We start from the raw sequence: 25,454 nt of genomic DNA, 5'->3' as shown, positions 1-25,454 counted from the left end.
AGTGATGATAAACCCGGTTCTGATATGGGTCTCTACTGCGGACTGAGAGTGGGAAGGGAGACAGGGACAGGGAAATCTTGGTTGGGAAAAGGAGAGGGGAGGGAGCGGGAAGCACCAGAGAGATCAATAAACTAATTCTTTGGAATTAAATGACCTTGCCTGGTGTCTCAAGACTGCGTGTGCCCGCACCCGTTCCACCCTCTGCTCCTTGTACTCCTCCTTCTCTGCCACCTGTCCACACATCTCCCACGGCACTGCACCCTCACCATTCCCAACACCCTTCACTCCCGCCAGATTTACAAACTCACTCTCTGCTCCTTGTGACAACAACAGTACTGTGCAAAAGTCTTAGGCACTCCAGCTCTATATATGCACATAAGACTTTTGCACAGTATTGTATAAAATGATTAAAAGGAACAGGTAGAGTAGACACGCAGCAACCTTTCCCCCTCGATGGCAATGGCTAATGTGGGAGACCATAATTTTAAGGTCATAAACAAGAGAAAAATCTACAGATGCTGGTAATCAAAGTAATACACACAAAATACAGGAGGAACTCAGCAGGCTAGGCAGCATCTGTGGAAAAGAGTGAACAGTCGACGTTTTGGGCTGAAACCCTTCGGTCCTGATGAAGGATCTTGCCCCGAAAAGTAGGTTGTTTACTCTTTTCCATAGATGCTGTCTGGCCTGCTGAGTTCCTCCAGCATTTTGTGTGCATAATTTTACAGTGATTGGAGGGAAGTATAGTTGGGGGGGGGGAAAGAATATCAGAGGTAGCTTCCTTTTTACAGAGTGGTGTGTGGAACACGCTACTGGAGTAAAGGTAGAAACAGATACATTAGAGACCATTAGAGACATTTAAAAGACGATTACACAGGCACATGGATGAAAGAAAAATGGAGGACTATGTAGGAGGGAAGGGTCAGATTGATCTTAGAGTAGGTTAAAAGGTCAGCACAATATCATGGGCTGAAAGGCCTGTACTGTGCAGTAATGGTTTATTGTTTATGTTCTATACTAATCTCATTTACCAGTGCTTATCCATAGCCTCCTAATCCATGGCAGTTTATCTAGCTAGTACTCAAATAGTTAGTACTTGCATCTAACATCCATTCAGACATGATATACTAGAATCTACCATCTGGTTGAAAAATATTCTTCCTCTCATCCATTCTAAAATTCTTACCCCTTACCCTCTGTTTTTGAAACCTAGTTACCACTGCTATGGGGAAAATCTCCTATCTACCCTATATATACCCCTCATACTTCTGTTCATCACCATAAGGTACCCCTCAAGCCGACGATGCTCCAAAAAAACAAGCTCAGCCTATCAAGTCACTGTGTTCCTCAATATGCTGTACCATTCATTATGTGCATCCTACTCTTATTAAGATTAAATTCCACTTGACATTCATTACATTGCCAACATACCAACTGATCAGTATCATCCAAGATCCAACAGTTACCCTCCTCTCATATATCAACAGCACCCATTTTCATGTCATCTTCAAATTTCTCTCTTCTCATCACCATCAGGGAAGACAAACTTCTCTCCTTATTCCCGCCATCAGGGAGGAGGAACCAAAAGCATGAAGGCATTTTAGGAACAGATTCTTCCCCTTCGCTGTGAGATTTCAAAATAGTGTTTCAAAAAGAGATCACAAATAGTTTATGGGTTCATAGACCATACAGAAATCTCTGAATGGTCCACAAACACTACTTTTGATCTCTTTTTGCACAATGTTTTAATATATAGATTTCTTATGGGTAGTTTATAATGTACTGTTACCATAAAACAAGAAATTTCACAACATATAGCAGTGATATAAACCTTGTCTGATTCAAAATCATTATTTAAAGATAACAGCAAGGGTTCCATTACAGATCCCTGTGACGCAAGGCTTCCAATCACAAAAATAAACCACCATCATTTGATCTCCTAATACCAAGCCAATTCTGGATCCTATGGGCTCTAATCTTCTGGACCAGTCACCCACATGGAACCTTGGTAAAGACCTTCCTGAAGTCCATGAAGACTACATCAAATACACCATCCTCATTCATACATCGTTTGTCACCTCTTCAAAACTTTGAATCTGATTAGTCAGACAGGATCTTCTCCAAAGCCTCACTGCAGGAACAACTCAGTGGGTCAAGGAACGTGTGTGATGGCTGTTGCTCATCAGCTCTTGCAAGAAGCAAGGCAGTTATCCTCATTGAAAGAGAGAAATGGCTTGGGCAATCTACACTCAGTGGCCACTTCATTAGTTACACCTGAACACCTGCTCATTAAGGCAAATAATTAATCAGCTAATCATGTGGCAGGAACTCAATGCATAAAAGCATGCAGACATGGTCAAGAGGTTCACTTGTTGCTCAGACCAAACATCAGAAGGAGGCATAAATGTGATCTAAGTGACTTTGACTGTGGAGTAATTGTTGGTGCCAGATGGAGTGGTTTGAGTATTTCAGAAACTTGGATTTTCACACACAATAGTCTCTAGAGTTTACAGAGAATGGTGCAAAAAAAAAAACCACACACATCCATTAAGTAGGAGTTCTACGGGCGAAAATGCCTTGTTAACGAGAGAGGTCAGAGAAGAATGGCCAGACTGCTTCAAGCTGACAAGAAGGCAACATCAACTCAGATAACAACAGAGTACAACAGTGATGAGCAGAAGAGTATCTCTGAACACACAACACATCAAACCTTGAAGAGGATGGGCTACAGCAACAGAAGATCATACCGGGTTCCACCCTTTAATGTAATAAAATGGCCACAGAGTGTGTATGCCATTGCTATTTCTGGGTGCTTGCTCGACGAACAGAGCCACATTTCCTACGTTACAACAGTGACCAGACCTCAGAAGTAACTTATTGGAGTAAAATATCTGAGGATGCATGAAAGGGTTGGAAGCAGCTCTATACAAATACAAAAACTAAATACTTTCTATTCAAAAGCATATTACAGGAAAATGGAAGCTATAGTCACTCTAATTGAAAAAATTAAAAGAATGCAAAGTTCAAATACCAACTACAAACAGCGATTCTAATTTATTTTGCCATTCATTTCATTAACGCAAAATAAAAAAAAATAGGTGAAATATGACTTGCCTGAAGTAATAATGTGCTAGTACCACTTAGACTAACAGCGATATAAGTGGAAAATCCTAATTATACAGAATGTCATGAAAAACATGAAGAGGGTTTAAAGAACTATAGGCTGTAATAGTTAAGTTTAGTAAGAGTAGTTAAAAATACCAGCATTATTCATCAAATGTAGGCAAGCAGAGGTGGCAGTTCCAGTCTTGCTCTGAATAGTCTCGAGCATGAGGGATTTCAGCTTCGAAGTTTGACTGGAGCAGCCTGGTTTTTCACGTTGGAGCAAAAATGGTCGAGTGATTCGACAGAGATGTCATCATCATGAGATTAGATAGTGTAAACAGAGTGAAGAGTGGTTAAGAAAGGGAAAAGAAGCTGCTCTCATTAAAGGATGGCTAAAGAACCAGCTATCACAGATTTAATGTGAGGGGTGAAGTGGTTTTATTTTTACAGACAATGGTTACAACTTTAAACCATTGCCTCCATTGGTGTGAGTTATTAAAAGGAGTAAGTACCTCAGTGAACTTATAATTACAGGGCTGTACAGAATAGGGGAATGGTCTACAAGATACCATCTACAAGACCAAATGTCTTTCTTCTATGATTGACCCAGCAAGGTATGCATGCCCAAAATGGAGTAGAGTGGAACTGCTAAACTATTTTGCAATGTATCTCACAGACCCTGTGAGAGGGGACTGAGAGTATAAGACAGGGTTTGTCTTATGCACTATTTGTCATGGAAGACAGAAGATAATCATATGTGACTGTAGAACAAATACACCTAGCATTGTATTATTGCCTCAAATCAAGCTGTCTGTTGAGAGCATTAATGGAACAGTTCTACCACCACCAGAACAGAGCACAAGGAGGCAACACACTACCAGGACTTTCACTGCAGTCACTCACCTGTAAACATTTCTTTCTCCTGCTTCATCATCTTTCGTTCAATTTTCTTACCAACAAGTCTTCTCAACCTTTTCTTATCAGATCTATTTAATACAAAAATCAGAATCCGGTTTAATATCACCAGCATACGTTGTGAAATTTGTTGTCTTTGCAGCAGAACAATGCAATACATAATAGGGGGGAAAAAAAAACAAACTACAGCAAGTATATATACATTTTAAATAGTTAAATATTTAGTGCAAATAAAACTAAAAAGTAGTGAGGTAGTGTTCATGGGTTCAATGTCCATTCACAGATCGGATAGGTGTGCCTTCAGGCTTCTGTACCTCCTTCCTGGAGGTAGCAATGAGAACAAGGCATGACTTGGGTGAGGGCAGTCCCTAATGATGGACGCCGCCTTTCTAGGGCACCGCTCTTGTCCTGGACACTGCGGAGGCTAGTGCCCATGATGGAGCTGACAGAGTTTACAACCCTGCAGCTTATTTTGATCCTGTACAATAGTGCCCCCCCCCCGCCCACCATCAGCAAAATGCATAACTGTGCACAAAAAAAGTTCAAAGACACTTTTACCCCTTGAATTCTCACATTCGTTTCATCTCCACATTTATTGACTTGCACAACATTCTTTACTAAAAAGTGACAGATGGAGTTTCAAGTTCTGAGCTCGCACTATTAGATCAAACAGCGTACATTAGATCAAACTTTTTGTTTAAGAGCTTACAACACTGTATAATGAAAACAAAAAGAGTATGACATAGAATACTTAATGGTTGCACAGGTCTACGCATATAGTTCAAAACTCAAAACTTGTGCAAACTAACAGAATATTAGATGAAGTATTGTTATACATAATCTCAAAAAAACATTATTTGTAATAAAAAACACAAGATGACACTGTCTACAAATACACGTTCTTCTACTTAGAGCTGAAGGCAGCTCCAAGACATGGGAATAGAGTTGGGCCATTTGGTTCAGAGTCTGCTCCAGCACTCCATCATGACCAATTTAGTATCCCTTTCAACCCCATTCTCCTGCCTTCTCCTTCTCATAACCTTTGAGACCCTTACTCATCAAGAACCTATCAACCTCCACTTTAAATATACCCAATGACTTGCCCTCCAAAGCCGTCCGTGGGATTGAGTTCCACAGTTTCGCAGCCCTCTTGGTAAAAGTCTACTTTAACAAATGAATGACACACTGACTTAGATCTTAAGTAATTAATGGCGATTGATCTTTTACAAGGTTGGGGAGGAGGTACAGTGGGTTTTGGGGAATGGCCGAGGTAGAACGAACTTTGATACATTTGTTTTGGTACACCGTACACAGATAAAAGTGATTTAACACCAAATCACACTATCATTTCAGCACCAGTTTTCAGGCCAACTTCCACTAAAAGCCTCTGGAAATTTGAGTCTATCAGAAGTACAATTTTTTTTTTGTTCAGGGTCTATTTTGAAAATAGTTAACGGAAGGTAATAGCAAATAAAAATTTATCTTATGGTTGCACATATATGCTACACTTTGGAAATAAGTGTTGCATTAAATATTTCAGTTTACGTATCTGCAGTATTAACTTGAATGCAAAACACTGCAAATAATGGAAACGTGAAATAACAGAAAACTCTCAGGTCAGCATGATAAAGTCATTAATAGTTTATGTGAGCTCTGTTTCTCTGCCCACAGACACTGAAAACCATTACGCCATGAAGTTTACGTCGTTACACCATTACGCCATAAAACCATGAAGTTTTTTTAAAAACTTCAGCATCATAGAAACATAGAAAATAGGAGCAGCAGTAGGCCATTCGACCTTTCGAGCCTGCACCGCCATTCAGTATGATCATGGCTGATCATCCAACTCAGAACCCTGTACCTGCCTTCCCTCCATACCCCCAATCCCTTTAGCCACAAGGGCCATATCTAACTCCCTCTTAAATATATCCAATGAACTGGCCTCAACTGTTTCCTGTGGCAGAGAATTCCATAGATTCACCACTCTCTGTGTGAAGAAGTTTTTCCTCATCTCGGTCCTAAAAGGCTTCCCCTTTATCCTCAAACTGTGATCCCTCGGTCTGGACTTCCTCAACATCGGGAACAATCTTCCTGCATCTAGCCTGTCCAATCCCTTTAGGATTTTATACGTTTCAATAAGATCCCCCTTCAATCTTCTAAATTCCAACGTATAAGCCTAGTCGATCCAGTCTTTCATCATATGAAAGTCCTGCCATCCCAGGAATCAATCTGGTGAACCTTCTTTGTACTCCCTCTATGGCAAGAATGTCTTTCCTCAGATTAGGGGACCAAAACTGCACACAATACTCCAGTCTGATAATAATCAGTCTGATTAACAATACATTTTATATCTTTTGAATATTCATAAATTTATTAGATGATATTCACAATGACAGATCCTCTTTCCTTTTACGAGAAAATGAAAATATTGCATTTATCCTTAACGATAGCATTTGTACATTGATAATAGAACGTACTCTTTTTTCCTCTCAGACTTTGATTTCACATGGCTATCCTTTTCTTTCCCCTTGTCCTCCATCTCAGGATAACGTGGCAGCTGATTTTCGCTCATGAATATTACGTGCTTTGCCTCCTGCTCCATGCGTTGAATGTAATTTTTCACTGACTCCCGTTTCTTCCTCTTAAACTTCGGAACCCGTACATCCCCATGCGGATCTGAGCCTCCTAAAGCAGATGTCCTTTTTGGCTTTTCTGGGTGTTTAAAGGAAAGCAAGATCAGAATTTCTCTTCACATAGTCACAGATTAAGAGAGCTAATATTTAATTTATACATTTGTAAATAACAACTGGTCCCAAAACAGATAGCTTACAAGATTAAACTCTGCTCTTAAACGCATCTCCCCCATTTCACGTACATCTGCTCTCACTCCATCCTCCCGCCACCCCACTAGGAATAGGGTTCCCCTGGTCCTCACCTACCACCCCACCAGCCTCCGGGTCCAACATATTATTCTCCGCAACTTCCGCCACCTCCAATGGGATCCCACCACTAAGCACATCTTTCCCTCCCCCCCTCTCTCTGCATTCCGCAGGGATCGCTCCCTACACAACTCCCTTGTCCATTCGTCCCCCCCATCCCTCCCCACTGATCTCCCTCCTGGCACTTATCCGTGTAAGCGGAACAAGTGCTACACATGCCCTTACACTTCCTCCCTTACCACCATTCAGGGCCCCAAACAGTCCTTCCAGGTGAGGCAACACTTCACCTGTGAGTCGACTGGGGTGATATACTGCGTCCGGTGCTCCCGATGTGGCCTTTTATATATTGGCGAGACCCGACGCAGACTGGGAGACCGCTTTGCTGAACATCTAAGCTCTGTCCGTCAGAGAAAGCAGGATCTCCCAGTGGCCACACATTTTAATTCCACATCCCATTCCCATTCTGACATATCTATCCACGGCCTCCTCTACTGTAAAGATGAAGCCACACTCAGGTTGGAGGAACAACACCTTATATTCCGTCTGGGTAGCCTCCAACCTGATGGCATGAACATCGACTTCTCTAACTTCCGCTACGGCCCCACCTCCCCCTCGTACCCCCATCTGTTACTTATTTTTATACACACATTCTTTCTCTCACTCTCCTTTTTCTCCCTCTGTCCCTCTGAATATACCTCTTGCCCATCCTCTGGGTCTCCCCCCCGCCTTGTCTTTCTTCCTGGGCCTCCTGTCCCATGATCCTCTCGTATCCCTTTTGCCTATCACCTGTCCAGCTCTTGGCTCCATCCCTCCCCCTCCTGTCTTCTCCTATCATTTTGGATCTCCCCCTCCCCCTCCAACTTTCAAATCCCTTACTCACTCTTCCTTCAGTTAGTCCTGGCGAAGGGTCTCGGCCTGAAACGTCGACTGCACCTCTTCCTATAGATGCTGCCTGGCCTGCTGCGTTCACCAGCAACTTTGATGTGTGTAGCTTACAAGATTTATGCTTGACTGTTATTTCCCCTCTATAGAAGCTGTCCCACTTGCTGAGCTCCCCCAGCATTTTGTGTGTTGCTCAAGATTTCCAGTATTTGCAGAAGCTCGTGTTTATAACTTACAAGAGGCCTGGGGTCAGCCATAGGAGTTTTAAATTTAACTTCATTTATTTAGAGATACACCGCCTAAATATGCCCATGTGACCAATGAATCTATTAACCCATACGTTTTTGGAATGTGGGAGGCAGTCGAAGCTCCTGGAGGATACCCATGCTGTCACGGGGAGCACAACATACAAGCTCCTTACAGGCAGAAGCGGGAATTGAACTCAAGTCACTGGTACGGTAATAAGAGTTATGTTAACTGTTATGCTACTGTGTGTAGGTACACACACAGCGTTTGATATCTGAAACTCTCTGCCAGAAGAGGCGGTGGAGTGAGATATAATCACTACAATTAGAGGGCAACTGGACAGGCAAGGCATGAAATATTCTGTACCCCCAACGTGGGCAAATGAGATTAGATTGGCATGGGCATGATAGTAGAATTGTATGACTTGCTGAGATGCTGGTGCTCATAGAACCATCAGGAAGAGAGAAGATCGGCAAATTAAAAAGCTTATTATTGGAGAAGTATCAAAGGCAATGGAAAATAAGAAAGATTGCTATAATTAAAATATTAGTGGCTGAAGTGAGTAGATCAAGGGTTCCTAGCCTTTTTTATGCCATGGACTCCTACCATTAACCAAGTGGTCCACGACCCCAGGTTGCGAACCCCTGGAGTAGACTGATGTTGATAAAACAAATGAAAAAAATCTCAGAAATTCTGCCTTTAGGCATGTATAGTTTGATACTTATGCAATTTATTAAAATGACCATGGTTTTCTCATTCACTAAAAAGTTATTCTATGTGTAAAATATACTTATGAATTTACAGATTACGATATATTAAATCACAATGTACAATTTAAAATCTAAAATGACTCAAGTGCCAAGAGAATAAAAAAACATAACTGAATACATGTATATAAATTTGTAGGGTACCACTGGACAGAATCAAGATTATAAAACTGAGACGTACTATACTGATTGTAACAAGAACAAAGGTGACAAAGAGCCACAAATAAGTAGAGTCTGATTTTTTTAAAAATGGTAAATTAAATATAATTGGGGAGGAATTGTTGGAATTGCAAGTTTATCTACAAAGAGATACCAAAACAGAATATAACTTAAGTGGAAGAAGACTACAAAATCAGGGATCAACTTTATTCAACAGTTATTACCCCTCAACCATCAGGCTCTTGAACCAGAGTGGTTAACTTCACTCACCCTATCACTTAACTTTTTCCAAAAACTATGGGTTCACTTTCAAGAACTCTTCATCTCATGCTCTCGATATTTATTGCACTTTTATTTACTTTTTTGTATTTGCACAGTTTACTGTCCTTTGCACATTGGTTGTTTGTCCGTCTTGTGCGCACTTTTTCATTGATTCTACGGCGTTTCTTTGTATCTACTGTGAATGCCCACAAGAAAATTAAATTCGGGGATGTACATGGTAACATACATGTACTTGGATAATAAATTTACTTTGAACATATATATTTAGATACATTTGGAATTTGCTGCAGTGTGTTAGCATGACATGCAACCAGTGTGCATAAATACCATCATGTAAATGCAAACAGCATTATAAAATACTGTTGGAGAGGGACATAACCTATGAAATAATTTAACCTTTCAGGTTTAACAAATAATTAAGAAAAGCAAATGAATGCTGATGGGCATTGCAAGTTGGAGAAGGAGAGGTTTTTCCATCTGTAGGGGCTGAGTGGATCTGAGACCTAGGTTAGATTAACCAGGATGTGAATGAATGGCTGAGCAGACTGAAAAAACATGGGCTATTGCTCCTATGTCCTTATGCAATGGATGAAATATTGTGTAGCATAATAGTTTAAACTAAAGCATAGTCGAGACATGTATAGGAAACATTAAATTACTTCCATTTTTTCTAAATGGCTGTGTATTGTATCATATATGCCACATTGGAATCAATAAGACCTCAGAGAGAACAAAAATAATCAGATTATTTCCATTAGCATTTGGCCATTCCTGAAGACATTAACGTAGAGATGACTTTATTTTCTTGCACATTATTACATTAATTGTGATGATAAAGTCAATATCCCACTCACTACAGCAATAATTCCCTAATTAAAGCCTTTGATTACTGCCACAGATATTCCCACTGACATAAAGGTCAAACAATTTTGATAACAAATCTACTCTCAAGTTAAACAAGACACGTGATTAAAATCTTCACCAAAAGCAGAACTTCCCAGTGGCCAAACATTTTAATTCTAACTCCCATTCCGACATGTCAGTCCATGACCTTATCTTCCTCAGGTTGAAAGAGCAAAACCTTATTTAACACCTGGGCAGCCTTCAACCTGATGACATGAATATCAATTTCTCCTTCTAATAAAAATATTTTCCCTTCTCCGCTCCCCCTTTTCTTCTATTCCTCACTCTGGCCTCTTACCTCTTCAACCTGCCTGTCTCCTCCCCCAGGGTCCCATCTTCCCCTTCTCCTATGGTCCACTCTCCTCTCCTATCAGATCCCTTGCTCTCCAGCTCTTTACTTTTCCTACCAACCTGGCTTTACCTGTCACCTTCTAGTTATCCTCCTTCCATCCCCCCATCTTTTCATTTTGTTCTCTTTCTCCCTTCCTATCCAAACCTAATGAAGGGTCTCAGCCTGTAATGTCGACTGTTTATTCATTTCCATAGATGCTGCCTAACTTGCTGAGTTCCTCCAGCAGTGACAGAGTGACAGATTGACAGATTAAAAATATTGTTCAAGAAGACGCAGAACAAACTCCCCCAACAGCATTGTCTGATGGCTGTTTCTCTGTTTGGTTTCAATTTTGACTTAAACTGAATCTTCACCACCTTCACCTGATTACTGACTGACAGCATGTGCTAGTCCCTAGGTTCCTGAATGAAATAAAGCAAAAAAAACCTTCAGCTGCTCAAGAGGAACATATAAACAATATCACCCACAAGAGAATTTGATCTATTTATATACCGTACTCTGAAAAAATCTTAGGCACATATATACATAGTTAGGATGCTCAAGAAGTTTGCACCATATTGTATTTGTCAATGTGGAGCGGAGAGCGAGCTTGTAAATCTGGCGGGAGCAAACGGTGTTGGGGATGGCGAGGGAGGACTGCCGCGGGCAGGGTGTGGGACAGGTGGCAGAGAAGAAGTGCCACCTAAGTCTTTTGCACAGTACTATAGATAAATCAAATCCACTAAAAGCCAATACACCATATCAAGTTTGAGCAAACTGATATGCGTCCAATGCTCAACATGTGATTCAGGCTCATGGTAACATGAGCAAGATGAGTAATAATTACTAATGGAATACTGGTGACCCCCACCCTCAGAGTGGAGAGGGGCAGGTTGTTGCCTTCCTAGAAAACAGTCCAAACTACAATTTTCCTGAACACAAAGGCACATCATCTGTGCAAGCGTCATGAAGCAAGTAATTTGTTTGTTTATTTACTTTTATTTCTTAGAAGTTCAATGAGAGTTAATTTTATTCCACATCTCACAGTTTTGGAGCGTGATCTGTGAATTTTGAGGATAGATTTCTGATACCCAATCAGCCATGATGCAGGGCTCATCCGTAACACTAAAAGCATTTTTTACCTGGTTTTGGCTTCCTTTTTTTCATCTTCCGCTTCAATTCCTCTTTACTTCTCATTATCTCACGGAGTTTGAATGGAATTTCTTGTTCGTCAATATTTTTGGGCTTCATATTGCTCTTCCTTGGTTTGCTAAGGAGTTAAAAGTGCATTGTCAGTTGATCATGTATTCTATTTCCAACACAATTAACGAAATATCTGGATTCTTTGCTTCAACTACACAGTGATTACACAAACTAAGATTGAGTTCAAGGAGTGCATCTGGGTGCAGATTCTTATGGACTGTGCTAGGGAACCGGAGCTGTAGCTGAATGATCCGAGAATGAGGTTGATAAAGAGCTACAGGAAGGTAGTCAGCCCTAAGTTGCAGGAGGCAGGTAGCTGGGTGACTGTTCTGAGAGGGAACAGAAATAGGCAAATAGTTCAGATTACCCCGTGGCAATTTCCCTCAGTAACAACTATACCACATTGGATTCTTTGGGAGGGTGGGGGTGAATAACCTTCAGGGGGAAACCACAATGAACAGATCTCTGGCACTGAAGTGGGGGGGGGGAAGAGAAGAGAAGAGCAGTGATGATAGGAGATTCAATAGTTGGGGGATTCTGTGGATGTGAAAGAGACTCCAGATGCCAGAGTCAGGGACATCTCAGATCAGGTCCGCAGCATTCTAAAGGGGGAGGGTGAGCAGCCAGAAACTATGGTACATATTAGTACCAACTACATAGGTAGGAAAAAGGTGGTCTTGAAGAGAGAATACAGGTATCCCCCACTTTCCGAAAGTTGGCTTTACGCCACTTTGCTTTTATGAAAGACCTACATTAGTACCTGCTTTTGCTAACTGAAAGAAATCAGAAGAGGATTTTCGCTTTTACGAAAAAAGGCGAAAAGCGAAAATAGCGTTCAGCATTTGTTTTGCAGCGAGCCGTTACAGAGGCAGCGCACCGCCAAGCTCCTTCCCCAGGAACTACACTCAGCATCTCAGCATCAAGCCGCCATAGCTTTGAACTGTGTCTGTGAGCATCTGTGCTTTATCTCGATTTATTTTGTGCATCCGTTAGCAAGATGTCCTAAGGTATCAGAAAAGCCTAAGAGAGCTCGTAAGGATGTTACGCTTAGCGTAAAACTATACGTAATTAAGCGTTTTGATCGTGGTGAATGAAATAAAGACATTGTGCGTGCATTGAACTTGCCTGCATCCACCATTCGAACTATATGTTAGTGTTATTTTAGGTTTTCGTGTTATTTGGTAGGTTATTTTTTGGGTGTGTGAACGCTCAAAAATTTTTCCCATATAAATTAATGGTAATTGCTTCTTCGCTTTACGCCATTTCGGCTTATGAAAGGTTTCATAGGAACGCTGCACTTTCGGATAGCGGGGGAAACCCGTATACGGAAATAGGTAGGAAGCTGAAAAGCAGGACCTTAAGGGTAGTAATCTCTGGAATGCTGCCTGTACCACATGCCAGGAAGGTAATAGGATGATATGCTAGATGAATGTGTGGCTAATGATTTGGTGCAGGGGCAGAGTTTCAGATTTGTGGATCACTGGGATCTCTTCTGGGGAAGGTATGACCTGTACAAAAGGGATGGGTTATACCTGGGGGCCAATATTCTTGTGGGCAGGTTTGCCAGATCTGTTGGGGAGAGTTTAAAGTACCTTGGGGGATGGGAACCAGAGTGAAGTCACGGTTTCACTGTGTTCATGTCTTGTAATGTTCTATTTACAGGGACTTGAAGATCAGGGAGTGGTCTCAAGTTTGAGGTTCTGAGATACAAAAGGGAAGCTGATAGGAAGAAACAATGTTCCCCTGCCGGGTATTACTGTCTAATAATAATAGCTGGGTACACTGCCATAAAACATAGAAAAGTTCGGAAAGACTTCTCAATATGAAGTTTGGCACTCCCATTCACATCAGAAATAAATGCCACATAAAATGTAAGCTTTAACTCTGTGATTGCTAGATAATTTGTTAAATACATTACAGTTTATGGGATAATGCAGATATACGAACTTGCACAATGTAAGCATTTATTAATTAAAGCATAAACAAGAGAAAGTCTGCAGGCACTGGAAATCCGAGCAACACACACAAAATGCCGGAGGCACTCGGTCCAGGCCAGAAGGCATCTATGGGAAAGAGTACAGTCGACGTTTTGGGCCAAAACCCTTCGGCAGGAATTAAAGCATATTCCTTCAAGAGCCTAAACCATTCTGCCGTCACCAGCGTATTTGTGAAGTGCAATCCCTGTGGCAGTATAAACAAAACTACCAGAATGTTCATCAGAATTCCACAGAGTGCAATGTGACACCGACCAAGCAAGTTCTTTTTTCTTCAAACATCAAGTTACAAGAAGATCCTTTCCCTTCAGTATTGTTATGCTTTCCTCTGGTCTCCTATGGAATTCAAAAAATTAATTGGACAGTTAATCAACCTATGTTCCAAAAACATAATAAATTGACTTTTGACAAATTGCCACGAATTTAGCAGAATGAGACCTGGGCTTTCTGATTCACACAGTAAAAAGTAAAAAGAGATGATATACATTATATACCTAGGAATCTAAAGATACGCTTAATCTAATGCCATTCACCTGCTTGATCATAGACCAGCTATGACTTTATTGTAATGCATAACAGACTCTATAAATGTTCCAAATACCCCTATGCTTCAAAGACAAACATACCAAAAAGACAAACTTACTCCAGTTGGCTTTAGGATTCGTTTCCAAGCCTCTCAATTTGGAACTTCTGAGGATCCCAGGTACTCACATTTTATTGACTCTGCCTCTCGCCGCTTCTCCCGTCAAGCTCTGAAGGCGACTCTCTCCGCCATGAGGAGGTACTTGGTGTCCCTATCCCAGACCCTTCCACCCCACCTTCGGGACACTTTCTTCGCCGTCTGTAATGGTCCTACCCGTTATTTCATCCTCCGTCGGATCTGCGCCTGCAATCGTCATTTTTTTGACTTTGTCATGTTAGGCAAAGATCGCAAGATCCTACATCTACGGACTCCAGAGCCTGCTGGCCATGAAACTAGCAGGCATGAACTTCAGATTGCCTCTGCCATTGATCTCGCCGGCTCCAACACCTCAGGGCATATTCAAAACCCGGACTCCAGCAACCACCATGGACACATTCAAGGTGATTGCGCAACCACCAACTGCGACTCCAGCCTTGAACTCCAGGCCGGGTCTTTATGTGCTGCTATTGTGACTCCTGTCTCCCCTTCCCCCACCATCACTCTGCAACCCCGTCTCCCTCAGAACCCACCGTCAACTCCTGGGCCCTCAGAGGCTCCATCTTCCTCTCACCCCAACCATCCCCTCTCCACTGACACCCCCAGCCTCCCCCCTTCCCCCCTCTGATCCCAGCTGTCATCCGTGCTGGGTCTTTACCATCCCCTCCGACCTTCAACTGTCGGAGGCAGAGCGCTCTGTCCTCAGTAAGGGCCTCACCTTTGTCCCCCTTCGCCCACACTTCAGCGAGTTCCGTGTTCGCCATGATGCGGAACTGTTCTTCCGCCGTCTCCGTCTCTGAGCCTACTTCTTCGGCAAGGACTCTTCCACCCCCACCGATGACCCCTTCTCCCGTCTTCAACCCTCCTCTTCTTCATGGACACCCCGCTCTGGTCTTCTGTCTGCTCTGGATCTCTTTATCGCTAACTGCCGACGGGACAGCAACCGTCTCGACTTCACCGCACCTTGTCCCCATTCCAACCTCACTCCTTCGGAACGCTCTGCTCTCCACTCCCTCTGCACTAATCCTAACCTTATTATTAAACCCGCCGATAAGGGGGGTGCTGTTGTAGTCTGGCGTACTGACCTCTACCTTGCCGAGGCGCAGCGACAACTCGCGGATACCTCCTCTTATTAACCCCTCGATCGTGACCCCACTAAGGAACACCAGGCCATTGTCTCCCACACCATCATCAACTTTATCCACTCAGGGGATCTCCCATCCACTGCTACCAACCTTATAGTTCCCCCACCTCGCACTTCCCGTTTCTACCTCCTACCCAAGATCCACAAACCTGCCTGTCCTGGCCGACTTATTGTCTCAGCTTGCTCCTGCCCCACCGAACTCATTTCTGCATACCTCGACACGGTTTTATCCCTCCTTGTTCAATCCCTTCCTACCTATGTTCGTGACACTTCTCACGCTCTTAAACCTTTCCATGATTTTAAGTTCCCTGGCCCCCACCGCTTTATTTTCACCATGGATGTCCAGTCCCTATATACTTCCATCCCCCATCAGGAAGGTCTCAAAGCTCTACGCTTCTTTTTGGATTCCAGACCTAATCAGTTCCCCTCTACCACCACTCTGCTCCGTCGAGCGGAATTAGTCCTTACTCTTAATAATTTCTCCTTTGGCTCCTCCCACTTCCTCCAAACTAAAGGTGTAGCTATGGGCACCCGTATGGATCCTAGCTATGCCTGCCTTTTTGTTGGCTTTGTGGAACAATCTATGTTCCGTGCCTATTCTGGTATCTGTCCCCCACTTTTCCTTCGCTACATCGACGACTGCATTGGCGCTGCTTCCTGCACGCATGCAGAGCTCGTTGACTTTATTAACTTTGCCTCCAACTTTCACCCTGCCCTCAAGTTTACCTGGTCCATTTCCGACACCTCCCTCCCCTTTCTAGATCTTTCTGTCTCTGTCTCTGGAGACGGCTTATCCACTGACGTCTACTATAAGCCTACTGACTCTCACAGCTATCTGGACTATTCCTCTTCTCACCCTGTCTCTTGCAAAAACGCCATCCCCTTCTCGCAATTCCTCCGTCTCCGCCGCATCTGCTCTCAGGATGAGGCTTTTCATTCTAGGACGAGGGAGATGTCTTCCTTTTTTAAAGAAAGGGGCTTCCCTTCCTCCACTATCAACTCTGCTCTTAAACGCATCTCCCCCATTTCACGTACATCTGCTCTCACTCCATCCTCCCGCCACCCCACTAGGAATAGGGTTCCCCTGGTCCTCACCTACCACCCCACCAGCCTCCCGGTCCAACATATTATTCTCCGTAACTTCCGCCACCTCCAACGGGATCCCACACTAAGCACATCTTTCCCTCCCCCCCCGTCTCTGCATTCCGCAGGGATCGCTCCCTACGCAACTCCCTTGTCCATTTGTCCCCCCCATCCCTCCTCACTGATCTCCCTCCTGGCACTTATCAGTGTAAGCGGAACAAGTGCTACACATGCCCTTACACTTCCTCCCTTACCACCATTCAGGGCCCCAAACAGTCCTTCCAGGTGAGGCAAAACTTCACCTGTGAGTCAGCTGGGGTGATATACTGCGTCCGGTGCTCCCGATGTGGCCTTTTATATATTGGCGAGACCCAACGCAGACTGGGAGACCGCTTTGCTGAACACCTACGCTCTGTCCACCAGAGAAGGCAGGATCTCCCAGTGGCCACACATTTTAACTCCACATCCCATTCCCATTCTGACATGTCTATCCACGGTCTCCTCTACTGTAAAGATGAAGCCACACTCAGGTTGGAGGAACAACACCTTATCTTCCGTCTGGGTAGCCTCCAACCTGATGGCATGAACATCGACTTCTCTAACTTCCGCTAATGTCCCACCTCCCCCTCGTACCCCATCTGTTACTTGTTTTTGTGCACACATTCTTTCTCTCACTCTCTTTTTTCTCCCTCTGTCCTTCTGAGTATACACCTTGCCCATCCTCTGGGTCCCCCCCGCCTCCTTGTCTTTCTTCCCGGACCTCCTGTTCCATGATCCTCTCGTATCCCTTTTGCCTATCACCTGTCCAGCTCTTGGCTCCATCCCTCCCCCTCCTGTCTTCTCCTATCATTTCGGATCTCCCCCCTCCCCCTCCAACTTTCAAATCCCTTACTCACTCTTCCTTCAGTTAGTCCTGACGAAGGGTCTCGGCCTGAAACGTCGACTGCACCTCTTCCTAGAGATGCTGCCTGGCCTGCTGCGTTCACCAGCAACTTTTATGAGTGTTGCTTGAATTTCCAGCATCTGCAGAATTCCTGTTGTTTGTATACCAAAATTCATTTATTTTGCCTTTTCATTTCCAATAGCAAGTTGAAGTAAAACGATTCAATCACTGTACAGTCATCCCTCGATATCCGCGGGGGATTGGTTCCAGGACCCCCCCCCGCGAATACCAAAATCCGTGGATGCTCAGGTCTCTCATATAAAATGGCATAGTATTTGCATATAACCTACGCACACCCTCCCGTATACTTTAAGTCATCTCTAGATTACCTATAATATCTAATACAATGTAAATACTTCGTAAATAGTTGTTATACCGTATTGTTTAGGGAATAATGACGCTTTGAAGGAGGCTTAATAATACTAATGTCAGGATCTGTGGAGGTTGAGGGCTGAGGATCTTCAAGCGTTGCAGGTCAAGGCTTTACAATTGCAGATGCTTTAGTTAGAAACGTTTTTATAGGAAGCTGTTTCTTCTTTTTCTTTGCATCATCAAACAAATCTTGCAGTGGTTGTAGGCATGTTGTTATCCTTCGGGTGACACGCAGGCTTCGTTCCGTCGAAGGATCGTACTCGAGGATCATATCCTTTAACGCTTGCGCCTGTTGAAAAACTGCTGCAAATTTTTCAAGTGTCCAAATTGATGGTTCTGCCTCCTCCAAATCTTCTGCATCATCAGCTTCTGTAGAGGATGTCAGCAGATCTTCGAGTTCCTCGTTGGTAATGGTTTCTCTATGCTCTTCTATGCCATCTTTCCAGGCCTTGAACCCCGGGGCCTGCTTGGCACTCTTATGGATGTAGGTACGATTGGGCATCTTCTTCCAGAACAAGCCCGTTGCATCACAATTGAAGACTTGCTCTGCAAGGTAGCCTTTCTCTTCTCTGAGTTTCTTGAGCTCCTCTGGGAACGCTGATGCTGCTGTGGCATCAGCCAATGCCGATTCTCCCGTGATCTTTAAGTTCCTGAGGCTTTAGCGCTTTACATAGCTAGCCAGCCATCCCTTACTAGCCTTAAACTCCTTCCTCTCGCTCTCCTCAACCCCCTCACAGTAGTGCTCATAGAGGCTAAGTGCTTTTTCACACATAATTTTGCCATCAACAGGGATATGCTTCTATGACATGTCCTCTAGCCGCACACTTAATGCTTTCTCAGTCTTTGCAAGCACTTTATCATGAACCAGAGAGACCATTTTTGCCGTTGTAGGGGTAGCACTAACACTTCCACGAATTTCAGCTTCTTTCTGCTTTATTGTGCAAATGCTCGATTCGTTCTTACCAACCTTACGGTCCACTTTGGCAAACATGCCACTTTTCAAAAGATCTAAGATCTTTATTTTCTCGGCAAGAGACAGCACTTTACGCTCCCTCATAGGCTTTGAGAATTGCTTTGACCACTTAATTGCTTTTTAGGAGGCATTTTTTCACAGAAACAAAGGGTGCACACAACACAAGTAGTGAATGAATGAGACGCGAGGTGAACAATGCTCAAACAACGAGTGCTGGGGAGAGACAGAGGATCTGTGAAATGGCCGGAGGCTACAGCAGGGTATGCCTACACATCACTTCATTCGTGTGGATTAAACGCAGTGCTCGGTGCACGGCAAATTCAAGTTTTGCTTTTTGGAACTTCCTGGAATTTTTTTTCCGAATATTTTCGATCCGTGGTTGGTTGGATCCGCGGATACGGAGGGCTGACTGTACATTTCAATCATTTCTGCTTCAGCTTCCAAATCTTGGATCTATCTACAGAACCTTTTTAAAGTGTCATCATCTTCATTATGTGTAGTGTTGTATGTCATAGGCGATCATGGTCTTTCCACGATCATGATTGTTCTTGACAAATATTTTTCAACAGAAGTGGTTTGCCATTGCCTTCTTCTGGGTAGTGTCTCCACAAGACGGGTGACCCCAACCATTATCAATACCCTTCAGACAATGTCTGCCTGGCGTCAATGATTGCATAAACAGGACTGGTGACATGCACCCGCTGCTCATACAACCATTCACCACCTGCTCCCATGTGATTTGCTTGCGCACAGGTAGCTACAAAGCAAGAAACTCGAAGGAACCCAATTAAAGAAAAAGAAATAAAAATAAAAGACAAACATTTTATGTGTGAGAGAAAGGAAAAAAAAAACAAATGACGCAAACAACTGAAGCAAACAACATTCTGAACCAAAATTGAGTCCTCAGATCCGAACCCTGGAGTACGCCCAAAGCCTCACTTATCAGTTAATCGTATTAGTGGGCACAGAGCACAACTCCAAGGCAGTCTTCACAGCATCGGCACCATGGAGAAAGGAGTAACCATCGTGGAGAATGAACAAAATTGGCTCTCATCCTGGATGCCAACACCCTGTCTTTTTAGTCTGTCTGGGCTGGTGTATAAATTGACCAGATGGACTGTGAAAGGCTCGGGCATACAGCAGAGGACTGACCATCGCGGAGAGCGAATTAAATCAGCTCTCGCCTCCGATATGGGCCGGTACTTAAATTGTCTAAACAGCAAATCGTATCTTGCACTAGGACCCGGCTGCAGTGAAAGGCCCTGGCCCTAGACCACGGTACCCAGCGACTTGCTCCGGGCCTAGATTTCACCGTCCAGCCCAAAGCCACTCTCAAGCTCTTCATATCAGCTTGGCACCCAAAGTGATCCAACCTCAAACCCAGGCCAGCTGTACAGGCATTGGAACTCCATCTGCAATGATTCTGCCACACACCATCTCAGCTCATCCCCCAAACTCACCTGGCTATTGTTCGCTCTTTCACTGTTTGCGGGGATAACAATACACAAATCACCTCAGAAAAGGTATTTTGAGTGATGTCTTTGAATTGGGTTTCTTAGTTTTTGATTACCAGAGCGCTGTCGCACGTGTTCAGTTGTGCCATCTTAACCAGAAGATAGGGTTAACAAATTAATAAAATCACTGACCAACAAACCCTTTGCTTCCTGAATATTTTGGGTGTGTCTTATGGATTTTGGGCTGCTGATCATGAAAATCACCATGAAATTTCCCTATCACACACCATTTTTTAAAAAATTGTCTACATTTGTTACTTTAATTCATAATTCAAGCCAGAATAATTGATGCCAAGATTAAGGAAGGCATTTTTGTTGGTCCACAAATCAAACAGGTCATCAATAACAGGCAATTCGAAGAACTTCTAGTGGGACCAGAGAAAATCACATGGAAGACATTCAAGGCTGTTGTTGAAAAATTTTCTTGGCAACCTCACAGCATCAAACTACTTGCAGCTGGCTGACAACATGCTTCAAGCATACAAAACCAGGAAGTGCAGTATCTCACTAAAGATTCACTTTCTGCATTCACATTTAGATTTTTTCCTCTGCAAATCTTGGTACTGTCAGTGACGAGCATGGTGAAAGGTTTCACCAGGACATTGCAGTCACGGAGAAACAGTATCAGGGGCAACTGGAATCCATCAATACTGGCTGATTATTGTCCGCCTCAGACACTGAGTACAAATGAAAATCATCAACAAGGCATTCTGAGCTTGGTTGAACATCAGCACCATTGTGCAATTAAATGCATTACATGCAATAAAAGTTATTTTCTTGTTTCTCCAAATTCCTATGTGATACAAACGGTCTGAAATTATGCGTTCAGCTTCAAGCAGTTTATCAGAAACAAAAAAAAAATCTGATGAAGCAACACTTTCAACAAAATTTGCTGTCCAGTGCATCTGTCATCTCAAAGCACTGCCAAATATATACACGTACACATATATAACACAAGTACAGCTATTTACAGTGCATCTATAATACCCCTTTTAGAGAATCCCAAAGCATTTTACAATAAATACTTTTGAAGTCAATGCTATAGGAAACAAAATAGCCAAGTTGCAATATAAATGAGACTGACTACGAGCTAAATTTTGGCCAGAATACTTTTCTGCGCTTCTTCAAAATAAACCGTGGGGTCTCATCCACAGGCAACATGGTATTCCCTCAACACTACACCAGAGGTCTTTGACCTCGGGTTCATGGAGTGGGTCCAGAGATGAGAATGGCTCAAAGAGGTATCCTCGCAAGATCCCACGGGCAGCGAGGGGAGAAAAGACCGGCCTGTGGATTGCAGATATTAATCTAACCTCCAGTATCAGGGATCAAGCGGGCTAACTCCAGTAACATGGCCCGAGAGACCCGGTACCCGGAGCCGAGAGGACGATCCATCCCAGTACTCCGGACCCCCACCTTGCTGCGCTCAATCAGCGAAGACGGGCTAACCTGTCTCGCCGCTGCTGGCGGTCCCTGAGCCCCGAGGAACCCGGCTTCGCTCGCTGGACCTTCCCCATCTCCGGCGGCCGCTCCACTCCAAACACACGCGGTCCGCGTCCGTCAGCGGACTCTCCCCGCCCCTTTGAACACGTGATCTACCTCGCGGGCACCCCATTGGCCCGGGCTGCTGTCCGTCATTCGGCGGGTGACCGGCGACTTCCGTTGCTAGGGAGCGTTTCTGGGCCGGCGGAGCTGAAGGACATTTTGGTTGGGTTAACTTCTGTCGGATCGTCGGTGAGTATCGTCCGTTGTACCAGGGATTATGTTGGGAGAGGGAGCAGCCCCGAGTCTGTGTCCCTGTAGACTCTACCTCATGGTGACCTCTGCCACCGAAAAGGACAGTTTAGGCCTCCAGCGCCGTGTAGTTGATTTATTATTGTCAAATGTATTGAGATGCTGTGTGAGACTCTGGAAGCTACTTGGACAGATCATTTCATACATTGAAAGAAGAAAAAAAACATTTATATAATTCAGAATATAGCGCTTCGGTAACACACAGTGTCAAATACAGTCTAAGGTCCATGATGAAGATGATTGTAAGGTCGAGCTCGTCTTTATTGTAGAAAAGGTCTGTCAAGAGTGCTATAACAGAGAGGTAGAAAGTGACCTTCAGCCTGGTGGTACAAGTTCTCGAGCTTTTGTGTCTTCTGCCCAACGGGGGAGAAGAAGGGATGTCTGGGATGAGAGGGTATTTGATTGTGAATCAGAATCAGGTTTATTAACACTGACTATATAGAAACATAGAAATCTACAGCACATTACAGACCCTTCGGCCCACAGTGTTGTGCCGACCACGTAACCTACTCTAGAAGCTGCCTAGAAATTCCCTTCCCCATAGCCCTCTATTTTTCTAAGCACTGTGTACCTATCAGAGAGTCTCTTAAAAGACCCTATTGTATCAGCCTCTACCACCTTCACTGGCAGTGCATTCCATGCATCTTCCACTCTCTGTGTGAAAAACCTGCCTCTGACATCCCCCTTGTACCTACTTCCAAGCACCTTAAAACTATGACCCCTTGCGCCTCTGGCTATCTACACGATCAATGCCCCTCATCATCTTATACACGTCTATCAGGTCACCTCTCATCCTCCGTCACTCCAAGGAGAAAAGGCCAAGTTCACTCGACCTATTCTCAGAAGGCATGCCCTCCAATCCAGGCAACATCCTTGTAAATCTCTGCACTCTCTCTATAGTATCCACATTCTAACTGAAGTGAGGTGTCCAGAACTGAACACAGTACTCCAAGTGGGGTCTGTCTAAGGTCTTGTATAGCTATTTATGTCACTAAATAGTTGTTTTGCTTTTACTTTTGTTCTGGCTGTTTTTCCAAGACAGCAGAAAGCCAGTGGAGGGGGGGTAGGCTGGTTTTCATGAGAGACCGGGCCATGTTCACAGCTCTCTCTTGTGGTCTTGAGCAGAGCATCAGTGATGCATCCCATCCTGACTCACAAATACTGGGTGGCTGGGTATTCTGGAGCTTGCTATGGGGTTCCCAACACCAAAAGGACTGGAGTGGTTCAAAAATATCACTCACCAGCACTTTCATACATGATGTCTGCTGGCTAATTTGCAGGGTGAGGAAGGCAAGTACAATTCATCTCGAGAGGACTTGAATATAAAAGCAAGGATGTAATGCCATAACTGAGACCACCATGGTAGAAGTGGGAAGGTTGGCAAGGTGTGCCTTAGTGTAGTTCAATCCAGAGTTAACAAAGACATGGTAGAGGGTTTCAGCAGCAGAAAAAGCCAAGGGTTGGTCACAGATGTTGCACATGTGTAGAGGTGTTTGTGAAGTCACGCTCAGCCTCTCTACCAGTTGCATTAAAAAAGTGAAGATGGTAGTTCAGAAGTAGTGGTGCTGTGGACCTAAGAGGATGATCTTCCCAATATTTATTAGGAAGAAACTTCTTCCCAATCATTGCTGGATATAAGACAGTGGCTTTGATCTTCCCAATATTTATTAGGAAGAAACTTCTTGCCAATCATTGCTGGATATTGGACAAGCCACATAACAAATTGATGACAATGACGGAGTCAAGGTATGTGGAGAGCACTAGTAAACACTGGACGTTACATGTTACTCCTCATTGCATTACCTTTCTTTATTTTCTTCCTCAGGAGCACTTGGGACTAGTTTCAACATTTTTCTCCAGTAAAATTAGGTGGATGCCGAGCTTGCCTCTTTCAGCTTGCACATCTGGACTAATCAAATCTCTTCAGATATTTTCTTATTACCGAACCATTACCAACAGCCAACGGTTTTTCACTCTCTCCAGGAACCTGAACTATATGAAGGACCAAAAAAACAACCAACATCATCTTAAAGATAAAGAACGAAAAAATAGGGAGAGTGAAAAAAGTTGGGTAAATAACACTCCTCCCCCAATACCACCTACTTGGTGCTGTATGAAAGGATGCCATAACTGTGTATGGATTTCATATGCAGAAGAAATGACAGACTATTACCAGGATTCAGGACTGAGAGCCTTGAAGGCTATTGATGAACATGTTGATGATGTAAGTCTGAAGGCATTTATTAAAATGGAAATAAAATTAAGACAGAAAAAATAATCAAGTATGAGAGCATTTTTAAGCATATGGTTTAGCAATGTTTATCAGAATCCCGTTAAGGGAAGATTGAGGTAAGGAAGTTACTCCTGGTGAGTGGTAAAAGCAGAAAAATGAAAATCAAAGAGCTGCCAATGTTGGAAAAATAAAATTGAAAATATTGGATCCTGATGCTTTTGTGATCTGAAAGTTCTTCAGAAGTTATGATTAAGGCATAAAACGTGTTGATAATATAAACACGTTTATATTAGGTATATAGGTGATAATATAAAAATACAAATAAGCATAAGGAACTTAAACTACAAGAAAAACATAACAATTTTACAGCCCAGTCCAACAAAAGCAAATATCACAAGCAGGACAGCAAATATCAAAGAGTTAATCTTATGTTGAAAAAGAGAAAGTAAACTTAAGGCGGCAGAGAAGACAGGACTGAGGTATTTAAATTGATGAAATGATAGATAAAGGTAGACTGCAGAAATTATTTGTCCTTAACAGAGGTGAATATAACTATAGGCCATAGATTTAGGATGAAGGAGATATGAGGAGGACCTCCTTCACTCAGAAAATGGCAAGAACCTGAATCCACTACCTGACATTTGCAGAAGCAGGGGTGTCAACAGCATTTAAGAAGTGTCTATATGAGCACTTGAATCGCCTGGACATTGAAGACTTTGGGCCAAGAGGTGAAAGATGGGATTAATGTGGATGGGTGCCTACTGGTTAGTGTGGATGTTGTGGACTGAATGGCCTATTTCCATGCTGTATGACTGAGGATAAGACAAAAGGGAGCACAACTGATGATGTGGAGTCAGTTATCAATATGATAAGCTGTTGATGATGCTTATTGAGGGAAGTTAGAGAAAAAGGAAACAGACATGTAAGAGCTGTGAAATACAAGTTAGAGCTGTTGGAAATACCAACCAGTTTAGAGAGTTTCAGTAGAAATAT

At 43.3% G+C, this 25,454-nt stretch overlaps 1 protein-coding gene across 6 annotated transcripts in view; it reads right to left on the bottom strand.

The window, feature by feature from the left end:
- The window catches only part of ccdc137 (coiled-coil domain containing 137), a 32,091-nt gene extending 10,089 nt beyond the window's left edge, over positions 1-22,002 (bottom strand). For 3 of the 6 annotated variants that reach the window (XR_010015781.1, XM_063030515.1, XM_063030519.1), the window contains exons 1-4: positions 21,884-22,002; positions 11,672-11,799; positions 6,498-6,732; positions 4,009-4,091 (exon numbers count right to left, since the gene is read on the bottom strand). Coding sequence is in view for 5 of the 6 variants with exons in the window: in XM_063030515.1 (XP_062886585.1) it covers positions 4,009-4,091; positions 6,498-6,732; positions 11,672-11,799; positions 21,884-21,951 (514 nt within the window). In the remaining variant the exon portion in view is untranslated. Of the gene's footprint in view, positions 1-4,008; positions 4,092-6,497; positions 6,733-11,671; positions 11,800-13,981; positions 14,105-17,528; positions 17,585-21,850 lie in introns of those variants that run through there. The other 3 variants (XM_063030516.1, XM_063030517.1, XM_063030518.1) reach the window with 3 other exon arrangements.
- Positions 22,003-25,454: the final 3,452 nt, after the last annotated feature.

Source organism: Mobula hypostoma, chromosome 22, assembly GCF_963921235.1.
Source record: "Mobula hypostoma chromosome 22, sMobHyp1.1, whole genome shotgun sequence".
Lineage (NCBI taxonomy): Eukaryota > Metazoa > Chordata > Chondrichthyes > Myliobatiformes > Myliobatidae > Mobula > Mobula hypostoma.
The sequence above is the reverse complement of the archived record's forward strand: the minus strand, read 5'-3'. Positions and strand labels throughout refer to the sequence as shown.